Raw genomic sequence first — 16,751 nt, 5'->3', positions numbered from 1 at the left:
CTTTCGACTGGGTCAATAGATTTTTGTGATTCTATTTTTATTTGAATTTTTAAATTTGGTCTAATTCCGACAATTTGAGATTGTAAAATTGCCAAAAATAAATATTATGAGAATAATTTGTATCATTAAGTATTACATAGTACATTCCCACTATACTATGATAATACGCCCTGAAATATTAAGATAGTGGTTTATAACTTCTGATGTCCATAATTTGGAAGTAAATATCTTATCCCTTAAATAAATGACGTTCATAAAGCCGAACTTGAGAGTTTGTCAATGAAGTAATTTATATAATCCTCTCAGGAGGGAAAAATAATGAGTCGGAACATTTCACCCGCGTCAAGTGATGCGACCTTTGTGACTTGGGTAATAGACGGGATTGTCAAATACAAATATTTGTTAACTAACTTTTCAGGCCTTAAAGTGGCCAAGTGGTTTCGTAATTTTATAAGTTTATAAATCGAGCTAAATGACAACAATGTTTTTTGGTTGTCTTAACGTCTTATTCATATACATATCATTAATGGATTATGGTTATTGAAAATGCGTAAAGAAAAAGATTTTGTTAGAACTTTAGTTTTAAAAATGCCTAAGATACAGTAACTGAAACTGATAACTTAAAATAATGTCTTATAATCAACCAAAGATAAACAAACATAGGATAAACAACCAATAAATTGTTCATCTTTTAAAAGCGTGAGCCAATAAATCACCTACCTAACAATATCGTACATGCCCCTAAGAGCATGTCCAAAGATGAAATATTACCACATTAAAATTGCCAGGAAGTAAAACAACGAAGCTCGAATAAATAACATTTTATTTTAAACACTTCTCACAACGCGCACTCACTTAAAGCTCGAAACCAGTCTTTGGATCATAACCTAGTTATGACATTACGAGTTCACTCTTCAGCTTCTATTAATGCATAATCTAAGCCATTGCCGTCACCTCCTTTCGTAACCTCATTGTCCTTTGTTGTTTTAGTCGTTGTTTTTAGTTCCTTCTTCCTTATTTTACCGACGTGTGTTGTTGCCTCGATTTCCAATTGTTCTAAAGGCGTAGGTGACGAGGTAGCTATGGGTTCCTTCTTGTCAACCTTTTCAACAGGTTTTTCAGTTTTGACTTCACTTGGTTCAATTACTTCGATTGGCACTTCCCTTTCTGGAGGCGGTGGTGGGAGCTCGTGTTTTGGCGCGGATATTGTTAAAATTCCCTTTTCATTTAAAACTGCTTTTACTTCTTCCTGATTTGATCCCGGCGGTAAGATAAACCGTTGCATGAAATGGTTGGCTATGTACCGTTTGTCGTCATCGTTTCGAATTTTGTGTTTACCTTCTACGATCATGTATCGGTTTTTGACTTTGATTTTCAGTTCATCCGGTTTGAAATGTCTAACGTTAAGTCGGACAAGATATTGCTCTGAATCAGATATTATTTGCGGGTCTTCTAGGGTGTCCTCTAAGTCCAAAGCAGCAGCAGCTCTGATGAGATGACTCCAGGGCCACAAATAGGTAAGGCTGTGTGACAGGTGCCGATCTAACAGTGCAAACGGATCGACATAGTGATGTGTTTTGTACGGCTTCTCTTCACAGTTTGTTATAGCTAGGAATGCAGCGAATAGCAGCGCTTGTTTGTACATTTTGATTTGTATATTGCTTGGTTGCGTGTTGGTTTTCGAATGCCGGCGAGCAGAGACCGGCCGGCCTTATATAGCTTTGGGCCCCCTGTTCTAGAATGTTACGCCTTCAATGAGTTAAGTGCAGCGGTAACCGGCAGGTGCGGGCAACATTTGTGTGAAAGTGAAGATTGGTCATTGACACGGTGACTCACGTTAAAAAGTGGGTTCTGTTTATTTACTTTTTGTGCATGTAAATTGGGTTTTGCTTTGTTAACGCGAGTGGACGATGACGATCTTTTAATTTGTTTTAGCCAACTTTCCTCAGTTTATTCCGTTAGTTGCTAGGTCTATCTTCTAAGTAAATTCTTATATTTATATTTACATTAAAATAGACATTCTTCCATATTCTGAAAATCTAAAATAATGTAGTGTGTTCAGGGGAGAAATATTTTTTTATAGAACGCGACTGTGGTTAGTTCAAAATAATTTATTACTAGAAAATGTATTAACGCGAAAGTTGATGACATGCTATTAAATATAATCAATTATATACTATACTTTTTTGATTTTTTTGGCTGACTGTTTGGATAAGTTTAAAATAAATTAAGTTTGAACCCCAGATTGACAACGCATGCGCTGAGTTTGCACTCACACACGCACAACCTTTGTACCGTTAGCAGCAGCGTACACTAGGTCACGGGAGTAAGAAGTTATTTCCTTGTTTACTTGCTAACAATAATTACATTATAATATATACTATTTTCACGCCAAGTGATCTTGCTTCTCATCTGTAACCAATTTTATTTTAGTTGAACTAAATATGACAAATGCACAAAATTTCATTTCAAGGAAAAAAACCGAATGGCTGATAAAAAATCAAAGACAGCCAGGGTCTCAATGATAAAGAAAAAAAAAACAAAAAAGAGATTACTTAAAGTATAAAAATATATCTGTAAAATGAACAATATATTAATAACATTCTGTATCTCTGGTCTGTTAATAATACTTTTCCAGAAACTGTTACATTCTTAATGTGAAAAATTGAATTTTTGGAATAGAAATATACATTATATAGAAATCGAGGTCTATTTCAGGACCTTTCTGGACCTTAATTGTAACGAAATTTAGCTATCAGTTTATATTCGATGTTTTGAAAAGTCTTAAGGCCTCTGTATAATTATTAAAAATTATATTCTGACTAAAAGTTAATAGTTAGAATGATATACACTCTAAAGGAAGAGGTAAATTAGTATGTTGCATATTTTATTGCATAATTATATCTTACATTGCTTAATATGCTAACGTTACAAAAATATTCGTTGAACCACAACATTCGAATTTCACACGCCAATATACCCCCTACCATTATCTCAATAATACCTAAATTACTTTAAAACAATCAAGCACTTACTACGTTATTCTCGAACATGCATGTCAGAGCGAATAATCGTATGATATAATATTTTTTGAACGAATTTTATCTTTATCTTACTTGTTTTAAGGTTATATGTGCAATGTGGGACATGTGGTGTTTCTGGAAATTTCCTTAGCATGTAAACATACGCAACGGTATAGCGAGGGAATGCAAGGGACACCGGTTTTTCAATGAATTTATAAGGCTTTTGAACTAATATGTCGTGTTGAATGAAGTAGTAATACAGTTTATATTAAATTGACGTGATTTTATATTTATGATTAGTCCGAAAGTTCAAGAAAGTTATTTGATTTCATAATATATGCTTGGGGGTTATTTCTTAATGTGAGTGGAGCAAAATTCTAATACTGTGATCTGACGATACTTTAATATACGGCTTCCATTATTATCACATTACACTAATATTATAAATGTGAAAGTTTGTTTATCCGTCAATCATGCTGAAACATCTGAACGGATTTTGATGAAATTTGATTTACAGGCAGAGTATGAGCTGACTTGGGTGATAGGATATTTTTATTCTCATTAAATGCTCCTTTGGGATAAAACAGGAATCTTGATATCCGGACGGGGCCGGGACGAGTGTCTAGTATTATATAAGTAAATATATTATAAACAGATCATCATTTCCTTCATCGTTTCGGGAAGTGGTGATGAGGTTAACGTACAAATATATTAAAACATACATTAATTTTTCACACGGTCTCGAACTCGCGATGTTTCGATTGAACTCCGTGGTCCTAACCAATGGGCCAACTCTGCACTATTTCAAATTTATTTTAGGGAATCAGCATCTAAAGAAAGCTGACTAAATCTGCTAAGACGTGACAAGGAATCAGTAATATAATAAGTTGGGTTAGCATATGCTATCTTTCTCTTTATCGAGAATATGACGCATAGAAAGTATGAAACCGATGCCGTGAAAGTATTTCTATGTAGTGCTTGAGGAAAACCCACTATTAAAAGATATTTTGAGATCCCCGTTTTAATAAATACGTTTTCTAGGTTTAATGAGTATAATTTTGAATCAATATGTAATTTATAAACTTTGATATGATAAAATAACAGGACTATTATGTAATAATATTATATGTACTTACCATTATTGAAATCAGGAAGGGTTGCAGGCCAACGATACAAGTCTTATTGTAGCTCTGCATTTCATATTATCTTTATATGACAATAGTATCTGTTTGCCCCGGCTTCGCCCATGGTACGTCTATAGCCTATGTCGCCCAGTGAAGTTACAGATTTCTAATGGTGAAAGAATTTTTGAAATCGGTCAAGTAATTTTTGAGTTTATCCATTACAAACAAATAAACAAAAGTTCAAATCCTTCGTCTTTATAACATTAGTGTAGAAAAAACACCATTGCTTTGTTCTATATTGAGGTAATAATTATGTATAATCATGTTTAGTGTAAAAATAAAGTTTAATTTAATTAATTCCATAGCCCCATTACGATTCACAATTGTGATTTTTATATTTATAAATTTTTAGATGATTCTTTATATTTTAACGCGTTTACAAAAAATGGTTAATATTAGGTTTGGCCAAATGATGTTATATTTATTGTGTATATTCATTTTCGCATAACAAATGATTACTTGTTTTATTCTCATAACTTCTACAAGAAAGTCGGCTATCAAGATAGACTAACCTGATAAATGTTCATGCAACAGGGAGTGAAACTCTTCAACCACCAACGGATCTGAAGCTGATGACTATTTTAATCATACACTTATCTTAATCATTGGACAGGTTTGATAACCTATACAATTATATACGATGTTTTTAAATACGAGTGGACACTATTAGCAATTAATGAAATCTTAATTTCACGCACGTGGATGATATCCTACTAATATTTTAAATGCGAAAGTTTGTAAGGATGTGTGTGTGTTATTTACTCTTTCACACAAAAACTAATGAACTGATTGCAATGAAATTTGGTACGTAGATAGCTGGACAATTGGAATAACATATAGGCAACTTTTTATCGCGATATTCTTACGGGATACGGACTAACGCGGGTGAAACCGCGGGGCACAGCTAGTATTTTAAATGTGAAAGTTTGTAAGGATGTGTGTGTGCTTGTTGCTCTTTCACGCAAGCACTACTGAACCGGCTGCAATGAAAATTGGTACGTAGATAGCTGGACAACTGGATTAACATATTTTGCTACTTTTTATCCCGATATTCCCATGGGATACGGACTTACACGGGTGAAACCGCGGGGCGCAGCTAGTAGGTATATATATAAATGATCCTACGTACAACATTGTATTTAATAATGAAGATCAGGAAATTTGTTCAAATGTCAAAAAAATATCGTCAAAATAAACGGTTTAAAAAACGTGTCAAGGGTAAGGAATGGATCCCCTGATGGGACTCTCAAATGTCACGGAAGCAACCATACGACCATAACTGCGAGATGCGAATAAGAGAATATTTGATACGGTAACTTTTATTGTATGTTTATATTATTTGGAAGCCCTTTTTGATGGCCGAGATTGCTGTCAAAAATGAGCTAAACTGATAATAATAATAATAATTTCATTTGCATAGAAGATAGGATATAATTCCATAGACTTTAATATATTTACAATTGGATTCAAACTTGAGTACAACTTTGAATAAAAATGTTAAGTACTTATGTTAAATACCTAATACACAAAGGAAATTAGGTATTTTGATTTAAACTATGGAATACAAATTAATGCGAAAGTAGGGCTATACTCGTCATTTCGCATCATCGCCATATTGAAGTAGGTTTATTTTTATTTTGAATTCTTATTTTAATTATTTTTCTATCCTATAGTTCCTTTAAACTATTACCGCGTTCAACTTTCGTTTTAATCGATTTAAGAATATAATCATATATATAAGCCTACTGAAATTAGAAAGCGCTACGCTATTTACAGCTAGCATAGATTTATCCACTAGATATTTCCATACATACAAAATCAAAACAATGCAATTAGGAAACGCCTATTTCTATTAAACTTGCAGTTCACATTAAACGTGGAGTATTAAAATAATGAAAAAAATATGTTTCTATAAATTCAGTTTAAATGTGGAGATATCAAAAGATTACTGATCAGTGTTCAAGCAGATACGATAATGATGGTAAGGGGAGTTTGCCGACACTCGTTGCGGACAGGGGACAGAAATAGGTGGACCTTGGCATTCTGAGACTATAGAAGTATATCTAACTATTGGTGACGGTTTGTTAATAATGCTAACGGTGAAATGTAGTCAGCGTTGTTTTAGCTAGTTTGAGTATTTTGAGACGTAATCCCTAATCCCTACTTCCCTACTTCCCTACTAATATTATAAATGCGAAAGTAACTCTGTCTGTCTGTCTGTCTGTTACGCTTTCACGCCTAAACCACTGAACCGATTTTGATAAAATTTGGTATGAAGATAGAACTGAACTTGGGAAAGGACATAGGATACTTTTTATCCCGAAAAAAGGGTAGAAAGGGTTGAAAGAGGGGATGAAAGTTTTTATGCAAGTTCGTTATTGTCAAACCGATTTTAATGAAATTTGGTATGATGATGTAGCTAAACGTGGGTTAGAACAAACCATACTTTATATTGCGAAGAAAATACTCCTTACTATGTCGCGCGATATAAGCGAATTCTACGCGGGCGAAGCCGCGGGCGAAAAGCTAGTATTATAAATGCGAAAGTAACTCTGTTTGCATGTTACGCTTTCATGCCTAAACCACTGCACCAATTTTGATGAAATTTGGTATGAAGATAGAACTGAACTTAGGAAAGGACATAGGATAATTTTTATCGCGAAAAAAAGGGTAGAAGGGGTTGAAATAGGGGATGAAAGATAACATAAAATCATGTAAGATTCTTTCACACTTAAACCACTTAACCAATTTTGACAAATAGTTTAGATTTTGGGATAGACTATACGCCTTATCATGTCACGCGATATAACCGAATTCCCACGGGCGAAGCCGCGGGCGGAAAGCTAGTATATAATATTTACCAAATTGAGTAAATATGGATTGAGCAACGAAAATCTAGGACATTAAATGAATTTATATATTAGTACCTTTCCGCTTACGGCGGGTTATCTAAAGTTCAAATATATCGGTCGAAGGTTCTAGTATATAAATACTAGAACTTTCGACCAACAGAATGAAAAATCGGTGCAGTTTTTGAGTTTATTCTAAACAGACATACAAAGGCGGCAGAGGGCTTTGTTTTATAATATGCAGTTATATTGTAAATACTTTTATTCATACGCTATATAATTAAGTGCATTGTCGTTTTAATTATGTTAATAAATTCATATAAACAATAAAATGAATGCCTATGTCAATAAAATTAATGACTGACGTCTCTAACTTGTGAATATAATAGCTATATAAATTTATCATATCGACTAACACAAATGTTAGTTGAAGCTTCAGTAAAAATACACCAACATGTTATAGGAAAACTGGCAGCGTACACGTGTAGTATTCAGCTCACACTATTAACTCGGCTCCGTTCGCAAGTACTGGGAAACGATTTTAATTTTCTCGCCTAAAGGTTCACCCTTTTACTCAAATACAGAGAAATACCCAAACTACTATCTGAAGTAAAAATATAGTAGCGAAGCGGTTGCCTGATATGATTTTTGTGTCTGGAGATAGTTAGGAGGTTTATGAGTGCTATTCTTTTACGCTAGTGATATCATCATGCGCAGATCGTAGCATCACGTTCCCATGGGACGATTGAGTATAACGTGCATTTGTATCACTCAAATTTGTAAATTCCGATAGATGCCGCTATATTAAAAATATGACATTTGACATGAAAACTGTTTTAAAAAGAACTGACTCACAAATCTGCCCAGGAAGAGCTGAGGGAGCAACTATTTCATGGAGAGGAGAACAGGTTTGATTTTTAATCCCAGTTGTACCTATAATTGTTGGTCGTTTCTGTCACATACTTTGTTTATTTGTTGTTTTTGTTTTACTGTAAAATTTAAGTAATTATATGTCTTAAAACTGTAAAATCAGACGGAAGGGCGTTTAAAAAACTAAACAATAAATAATAATTATCTTTATCTTTATCTTGGAGATTTCAACTTAGAAATTTCAATACGTTAGCGTTGCATTGGTGATGCCAACCTATTAGATTTTCTTTTAACAAAAAGTAGTTAACCGAATATAGTTTTTACAACAAACTATACATTGATTTTCACAGAATTTTCAATCCAAAAGAAGCCACAAATTTTCAGAACACAAATCTTTTTGGATGAAAACCCGATTTGAAATAAATACTGCTTTGTTTCAATAAAACAAAAGATGGAATTAAAATCCCCAGATCTAGCTAACAAATACGACGCAAAAAGCATAATCAGATTACAGCTTACACTGGGTCGAATTAGGTTTTATCCTAATTTGTCGCTTCACAGAGTCCAATCATTTTTAACTAAGGCCATTCGAGTCATTTGCATGCGAGATTTAAATGCATTGGGCATAGGTGGGGACGTGAGTTATGGCCTGTTAAGCCCCGTCTCACCACTAATTTGGCTCTGTGCCAGCTAATCTCACATACTAGATTTTTGGTGACGCCTTGTGGGCATTAGAAGGGGAGGTATTTAAGAAGATTTAGAATCTTCGTATAAGAAAATGCATAGAAGAAAGCCTAATGGAGCATTGGGCACGCGTCTATAGTATATATGGAAGATTTTAAAGCAAATAAATGTATCAAATAAAGCTATCTTTTTGAGAATCAAATCGCAGTAAACCGTATTAGAGAAATCCTTTTCGACTCCCTGGGCATATCAGGAATCCCGTTTTAGGTATTAACCTGCACATTTCTTAACTCGGACTCTTCAGAATTATGTCCGAAAACATTACCATAAAAGTTAAAGAAAATGCGCAGTACGTAAGCAACAATTAGAAGGCCTGTCTTAGAAGCTGTTAATTGAACAAGGATTAGACACTTTTGTAATTATATACTCTAAAATAATTAAGAATTTACTTCACTGCTTTGCCTTAAAAGTTGTGCGTTTTTTCTTTACTGTGTATTTGTTAACTTTCACTTCTGTTGACATCAACTTTTGAATTTTCCTCCGTCGAATTTGCGTTTAAAGCCTGCGGTACTAAATTGTTTATATGACTCATTTAGACTTTTCACTTTCATACATTTAGAGGAAAATAAGGTAGAAAAAATGACACTTAAAACATAAAACTTTATATGTATTTTTTATGTTTTTATAACATTTAATTATATGTCAGGTTATTAAAAAATTTGATAGGTTATTTTATTATATAAATGATACTAGCTTCGCTCCACACTTTCTCCCGCGTAAGTCTGAATGCTGAAGGAGTACTGGGATAAAAAGTTACTTGTGTGTTATTTCAGTTGTCCAGCTATCTACGTACAAAATTTCATTGCAATTGGTGCATCCTATCCTATCCCATTCTACTAATATTATAAATGCGAAAGTTTGTAAGGATGTGTGTGTGTGTAGACAGCTGGACAACTGGAATAACACATAGGCAACTTTTTATCCCGATATTCCTACGGGATACGGAATTACGCGGAAACTGCGGGGTGCAGCTAGTCGTAAACTCTATACTAAAGAGATAAAGTAAAACACAAGTAAAGGTTTAAGGTTAGAATTTGATTATAGTAGTAGCAGTAAGGATAGTTTCATATACATATAATCATTTCCTAAAGTTCGTTTAGAAACTTTAAACTCAGACATGACCTGGTGAAATGTAACATAATTTATCAATTTGGCCTTTCGCCATTTAAGTGTAGCTCGCTTGCATTAAAAATAATTCTCAAACCGAAGATATGAAGTTAAATTACGGATCTATTTTTAGTTTTGCTATTATATAAATTAATGTATTTAAAATGGAAATGAAATAGGTTTCTTTTTTATTTTAAATTAATTTTTAATATTATTTTTAATTAATTTTGCAATACCGAATGAGATATTTGTGAGGATAATTTAATTCATAGTACAAAGGAAAGTCTTTAATGCCTATATTTTACTCTGTAAACTTATGCCTGTTTAGTGATAAAACAATTTGCAAAATGTAATAAACACACAAACATAAAAAAATCATCGTTCTTTAATAAATTGGTAACGATTATAGAAACTTCAAAGAAACTTTTCTTTATAACATCAAACCTATAATACAACTATTGTACCCTGCAATGTATGTATACTACAGGTCTACCCCGGCTTCGTCCATGGTACATACGTAGTACGCATGTAGTACTGAATACATATATAACGTCGAAAGAATTTCTGAAATAGGTCTAGTAGTTCCTGATAATGTTATCGCGTTCAAAACAACAAACAAACCCTACAGATTTATATTATTAATATGATTATAATAGCTCACGCAAACAATGTTTTCGCATAATGCGCAATATACAATGTCTTTTCAAGCGTGTAAGATAATATTTGCTAGAATTGTATTTGTAGGCGTTAATTTTATTATAGATTAAATTTTTCCAGAAATTTCTTATCTCGACTGCCAAAGGTTATAATTTTGCATTCCAATACATATGTGTGTATACATGCTATATATGTTTTCATGTTTTTCTTACATTTCAATTCAACATAAATTACCTGAACAGACATATATCCATTAGGAGAGGGAATCGACTCCTTCAACGTGGAAGTCGAGCGCGCTTCGACACGAATTGGGCCAAAATGCACCAGAGCCGTGTGAAATAGTAGCAGGGGAAGGATGAGGCCCATATTCCTTTACCTTACCCTTCCCATTTCTTTCTTTTACGCCCTTCATAAATTTGTCTCAACCCTAAGGTTTCCCTTTATATTTGCTTACATTTGAATATTCTTCAGTTAATAATTAACACAAAAATTCAATGTATTTCATTACTACACATATATGTGCTTATTTAAGTAGAAATATATTTAACAAGCAAGGGATATAGCGTATGATTTATGTTTGCTGTAGCGTCATAGTTGCAGGTCATTAAAATACAATCTTATATCTAACTGTGGGATAAAACGATAATAATTTAGACGAAGACTGTAATTTATCTTATAATAGAGAAATGTAATTTCCTGTACTGTTTCACTTAGCTTTATTTATAAGCATTAAATAATTTTCTAAGGAACAGGTTTCGTAATAAAGAATATTTTGGTCAGTGTTGATAAAAATAATGAAATTTTTTACGTCATCTAAAAGGTTAAATTGCCTGATTATTTTTACATAATAATCTGAAAGCATATAATCTTAGAATGTATATCCTGTTTGTTTGAAAGTTTTACTAAATGTCACTGCTAATATTTATATGTGTTATATCATATTATTTGATTCTGTATGTGTATTAGGAAATAAACTATGACCTTTTTATGTCATAGCGGACAATTGAGTTCGCATTATGGTGAGCCACTACCACCGCTTATGAACACTTGAGGTAGAATCTCTGGCAATGCGATGCCCGCTTTTAAGGCGGTTTTCCTTTCTCTTCAATCTCTATATTTATAAAAAAAAAAATCAAAATCTGTTGCGCTGTTTTAAAGATTTAAGCGTATATAGGGACAGGCAGAGAAAGCGACTTTGTTTTAACTATATAGTGACAAACCTAAATTTTTTATGTCTCAGCTTTATTAAAAAATATAAATAATCAAACCTATTCTTACTTTTTTGTAGCGTCGTAGCCCACACAAATATATATAGAGACCACACGTCCCTCCCAAACGTAATTGGGACAAACTAATTTCGATTCTCACGGCCCACAGATCTGATTCGGCCATATTTAATTGCAAATGCTATGTAAATCAAGATATTATCGTAGATTAGGGATAGGGCGATCGCCACTAGTTGAACCAATGGTTTTATTATGTAAATCCCTTATAAGTGCCTTGGCTTTTTAGGTTAACGCCTGTTGTGAAATTTAGGTGAAAACGGGATATAATTTTCACATAAATTGTACGTAAGTAACGGTTAAACGGTAAATTGTTGTTGTGTTTATTTCATTCTTTAATTAGGTAATTAAAATTTATTAAATGGAGAGAAACGCAGGTGCTGCAAAGAAAGTGTTTTCGCAGTTTTGGGGTTTCCTAGGTTTTGGTTTTTGACACCCGTCATCAAATTCAAATATTCATTTCTTCTTACTTCTTATAGAATCATGTTGCTTATATAAGTTTAATTCATGTCATATGTATAAAAGTTACTTATTTGTAGACCAAAAATTAGAGCAAACAAATAAACTAGTGCTAAGAGGAATAATGCGAATTGGTTTCACAGTCGTGATTGTTATGGGAGAAGTCTTGATCAAGTTATCAGCTTAGCCTGCCCTGCCCTGCCCGATATCAATTACGATCCTATAATATTGGATATGTAAGTATATAATAGATACAAAAAATTAATATTCATTGTAAAACAATTTATTGTAGCTGAAAATCGCAAAACAAAAAACATAACTATGAAAAAATATACAAATAATTTATAAAAGTAACGACGAAGGACCCTACCGTTTAATAACAAATGACCCCACAAATATATTGAACAATCCATAGTAAAGTTTGCTTCCTAAGCTAAATAGTTACGTTAGTTACTTCTTTGTTGGAGCATCGCCAGTGTCCCTCTGTGGAATGTGTACTCTGTCAAATAGTTCACCAAGTTTCTCGCTATCTAGACAATATTCATTTACTATGCTGTCCTCGCCATATGGCTTACTCACAACCACATTCCCAGCCTTGTTACCATGGAACAAAGTAGACAATTCAATGTCGCCACTCTGATTACCATTCTTGTTCGAGCTACGCATAGTTTTGCTTGCCAATTGACTTGCGGGTTGTGAATTTGCAAACGTGTCACGTACACCGCAAATCGCTTGAATTATGGAATCTAGAGCAAGTTGATCTTGCATCCTTCGCTGTACAGCTGTCGCTTGCACATTGGCGACTATTTCTTTATACTTTCCTTCCAGTTTATCCAAAGCTGTTGTAATTTCTGTCTGATTTTCATCAGCGGTTTCATTTATAACTTGCGTGCGTTGCTTCATTAGTTGAAGTTGTAATGAACACTCAGCTAAATGTTTTTGTCTTTGCAAATGTGCTAATTTAGCTTCATACGCTTTTGCGCTTTTAAATCTAGCTCTTTCCATTTTATTTAGCCTTCTTTCTAATTCTTCAGTCTTAGATGATGAACTCTCAGAAATATCAGGTTTATCTAGTAATCTATTGATGACACTAAATTGATTACGTTTGATTTCGTCAATGTTGTTTTTTAATTGTGAAATTTCTAAGTCCTTATTTTGTATTATCTTTTCTTTTTCCAAGATAATGCTATCCTTTGATTGGGTTATATTCTCAATTTCTCTTGCATGATTATTCGTCATAACTGCTATACTATCTTCATATTTGCGTTTTAAGTCTTCTAGTAGAATTTTGTTCGAACTCGAGGCTTCTTCACGAATAACTGTTTTTAAATTTATAATTTCCAGTTTATGTTTAGCTTCAATATCTTCTATTTCACGTTTCTTAATGTCGTTATAATAATCAAGTTTTTCTTGCAAATTAGCTATAGTATCTATCAACATATTTCTTGAGTTTTGAAGTTCCTGCAGTTTTCCTTTTAAAGAGTTCAAATTAGTACTACTTGATGCAGACATGTTTGTGCTCGTCGCATTATTGACTTTATGATTACCACTAGTAGAGTCATCATCGGGAATTTTTGTGTCTTTTTTTAAAGCAATTAGTTCGTTATGAAGTTGAACATTTTGTTCTTTAATTTGTCTAAGTTTCATAATTAAGTTTGCTGCTCTATATTGATATTTGTCATTTTTATCGTCACAACCGTTTCGTTCGATGTATACTTCGGGACAATTGTAGCAAAGAAGTGATTGCTCGTAGGGAGTGAATTCATTTTCATTGATTCCCTCCTCATAAAAACATTCACTTTGCTTTATGATGTTATGAGTAGTGTTGGAATGGATATCACTTTCGCACAATCGTTGTTCATCTGGTACGGTGAGTGGAGTTTTTGGATTATTGTATATGACTTTAGTCATCGGATTTTCCGAGTCAATGACTAAACATTCAACTTCAGTTGAAGAATCATCGCTATTAATTTCTTCGGGTAGTGGAGTCAAGGAACTTGACGAAGGTGGACTTAAAAAAGGTTTCTCAAGAATGCCTTTAGCTAACTGATAGCAGAGGGCAAATATGTACTTATTGCGATAACATTTCTCATCGTCATTGCAATTTGAAAGTCTCTTAATCCAAGCATTGCATATTTCAATAACATCTTGATCTAAGAGCTGTCCCAAGTACGGCCGCAGAATTTGTAAATATCGTTTAAATTCATTGTCCAAGTTGGTTATATCGTTTTCATCCATTTTTTTGAATTTACCGAAATAATTTTGACGCGTCAGTGATAAGTCAAAAAAAACGATCGACCATAAAAAACGAACTGTGAAAGAAGTATTTTCTGACGTTGCTCCGTATTTAATTTAAAATATATTGTTCGCATTATGAGCGCTTTTATTGGCTTTGTCTGGGTAAACAGTTACCGCATATCGTTTCGAGTTGCAACTGTTTGTGAATTATTCTTGGAATTGTTGATTTTTCACGAATAAATAATAATCCGGAAGCCAGCAACAGATTTCATGATAAATTAATTCCGGACTGGTAATTTGTATAATGTTTACGAAAAGTGTATCATGTGATTTTTTACGTATCCGGGGCGCGGGTTCACCAGTTTCCACTGGTCAATCCAAAAGATTTAAGCTGTCTGTTATTACGCTTACTGATACACTTATCTACCTCATTGTACTAGGTTCACCTCGGAATAAACGATAGACGAAATTGGCGCTCACAGATAAGCTCTGTTATAATAAATCGAAGTCAGAGTTCGTACATATTGAATATTGGAGATGTTCCGCAAATGCATATTTTTATTCGACGTCGGGATTTGCTAGAAGCAGGTCTCCTGGGAGCTTACCGTGGTACAATACAAGATTTTATAACCTGAGATCGGATTACGTAGAAATGTTTTCTATGTATAAAACGTGTTTGTGGTGGCTCAAAATATAAGAAGTATTTTTGGACAATTTCGCGAACAAGTCGGAAATATTTTTGATGGAATCTTCCTCCTTTTAACAAATTCACGGTATTTTTTGCTTGTGATTGATTGACAGGGTGTTACAAACAGATATTTAAAAGTATTGATTTTATACCGTCACTGTTATTTAAAAATTAAACATTTGTTTTTAATTGCCATATACATACCTTAAAATAAATATTATTAAATAGTTTTACAAGGGTACTACAATTCAAATAAATATCCTACTAATATTATAAATGCGAAAGTTCGTAAGGATGTGTGTGTGTTTGTTGCTCTTTCACGCAATAACTACCGAACCGATTGCAATGAAATTTGGTACGTAGACAGCTGAACAACTGGAATAACATATAGGCAACTTTTTATCCCGATATTTCTACGGGATACGGAATTACGCGGGTGAAACCGCGGGGCGCAGCTAGTAATTTATTTATGTGGGATAGATCATCATCAGCCCATATACGTTCCCACTGCTGGGACACAGGCCTCCTATGAGGGTTCAGGCCATAATCCACCACGCTGGCCAAGTGCGGGTTGGCAGATGTCACATGTCGTCGAACTTTTGATTCTTGGACATGCCGGTTTCCTCACGATGTTTTCCTTCACCGTTTTAAGCAGTGGTGATGCTATACACATGAGCAGATAAATTGAAAAAACAATTTATTTCCTGCACGCTCCACTCGGTCTCGAACCCCGACTTATCGATTTTGAAGTCCGAGGTTCTCACCACTGAGCCACCACTGCTTGATGTGTGGGATAGATATGGACTCTAAAATACATTTTTAAGAATATAAGATTAAGAATAAATTAAGAATAAAGCTTTTTTTCAGATTCTGTTGTCTTCCTTTCTTTCAGATACCGTTGTGTAAATACCAAGAATATATCATTTGTATTTAAGGGAAAGTAACATCTGAGCTTATTTCGAGAGTGCAGAATATTGCAAAGGGTTATTGACACGATAAAACATCCGACTGTAAGGTTCGAGGCGACAACCCAAAGGGTTACGTAGTAAGCTGTAAAGATAATATTACTTTTAACCCGGCATTCATCTCGCATAAAAATAATCTCGAATCTTTACAGCTCTAGGTCTTGAAGTGTAAAATGGACTTTATTTATAGTAGTATATAGCAGAAGTTTGTTTGTGGATTTGCTTTCTTTATTCGTTAGACATGACAGACATGTGTTGATATTGTTACAATTTATCTTTGCTCTGTATCTATGATTAATCTAAAATTGGATTGTATAGGATGTGGGTTAATTTGAAAAGAAAATGGTCAAGTGCGTGTGGAACTTGCTACTATAGATTCCGTTCAAATAAGCTAAAGAGCAACAGAAAAAAATTGGTTCCCCATCCATTTCATGATCGTGCCAACCGTTGCTTAACCTCAATTTTTTAATTTATTTTTGATATAGCGGCGTAAGTAGATCATCAAAAATGCGTCTCTGAAAATTTAAACCGTCATCTATCACGGTTCATGACAGCCAGACAGACAGATGGACAGTGACAGACTAATAAACTTAAAAGGCATTGATCATGAAACATATTATTAAACCAACCACGCTAAATATTATATAGGTAACCATGACATTATGTATATATGTACATAAGGAA

At 33.7% G+C, this 16,751-nt stretch overlaps 2 protein-coding genes across 2 annotated transcripts; both read right to left on the bottom strand.

The window, feature by feature from the left end:
- Positions 1-805: 805 nt before the first annotated feature.
- LOC119838795 (alpha-crystallin A chain-like) lies at positions 806-1,717 on the bottom strand. Its single transcript, XM_038364912.1, has one exon. The coding sequence runs from the start codon at positions 1,643-1,645 to the stop codon at positions 908-910; it is 738 nt and encodes a 245-aa protein (XP_038220840.1). The 5' UTR covers positions 1,646-1,717; the 3' UTR covers positions 806-907.
- Positions 1,718-12,626: 10,909 nt separating this feature from the next.
- LOC119838775 lies at positions 12,627-14,414 on the bottom strand. Its single transcript, XM_038364877.1, has one exon. It carries the CDS (start codon positions 14,412-14,414, stop codon positions 12,627-12,629), a length of 1,788 nt encoding a protein of 595 aa, XP_038220805.1.
- Positions 14,415-16,751: the final 2,337 nt, after the last annotated feature.

This window comes from Zerene cesonia, unplaced genomic scaffold (assembly GCF_012273895.1).
Source record: "Zerene cesonia ecotype Mississippi unplaced genomic scaffold, Zerene_cesonia_1.1 Zces_u005, whole genome shotgun sequence".
Lineage (NCBI taxonomy): Eukaryota > Metazoa > Arthropoda > Insecta > Lepidoptera > Pieridae > Zerene > Zerene cesonia.
The sequence above is the reverse complement of the archived record's forward strand: the minus strand, read 5'-3'. Positions and strand labels throughout refer to the sequence as shown.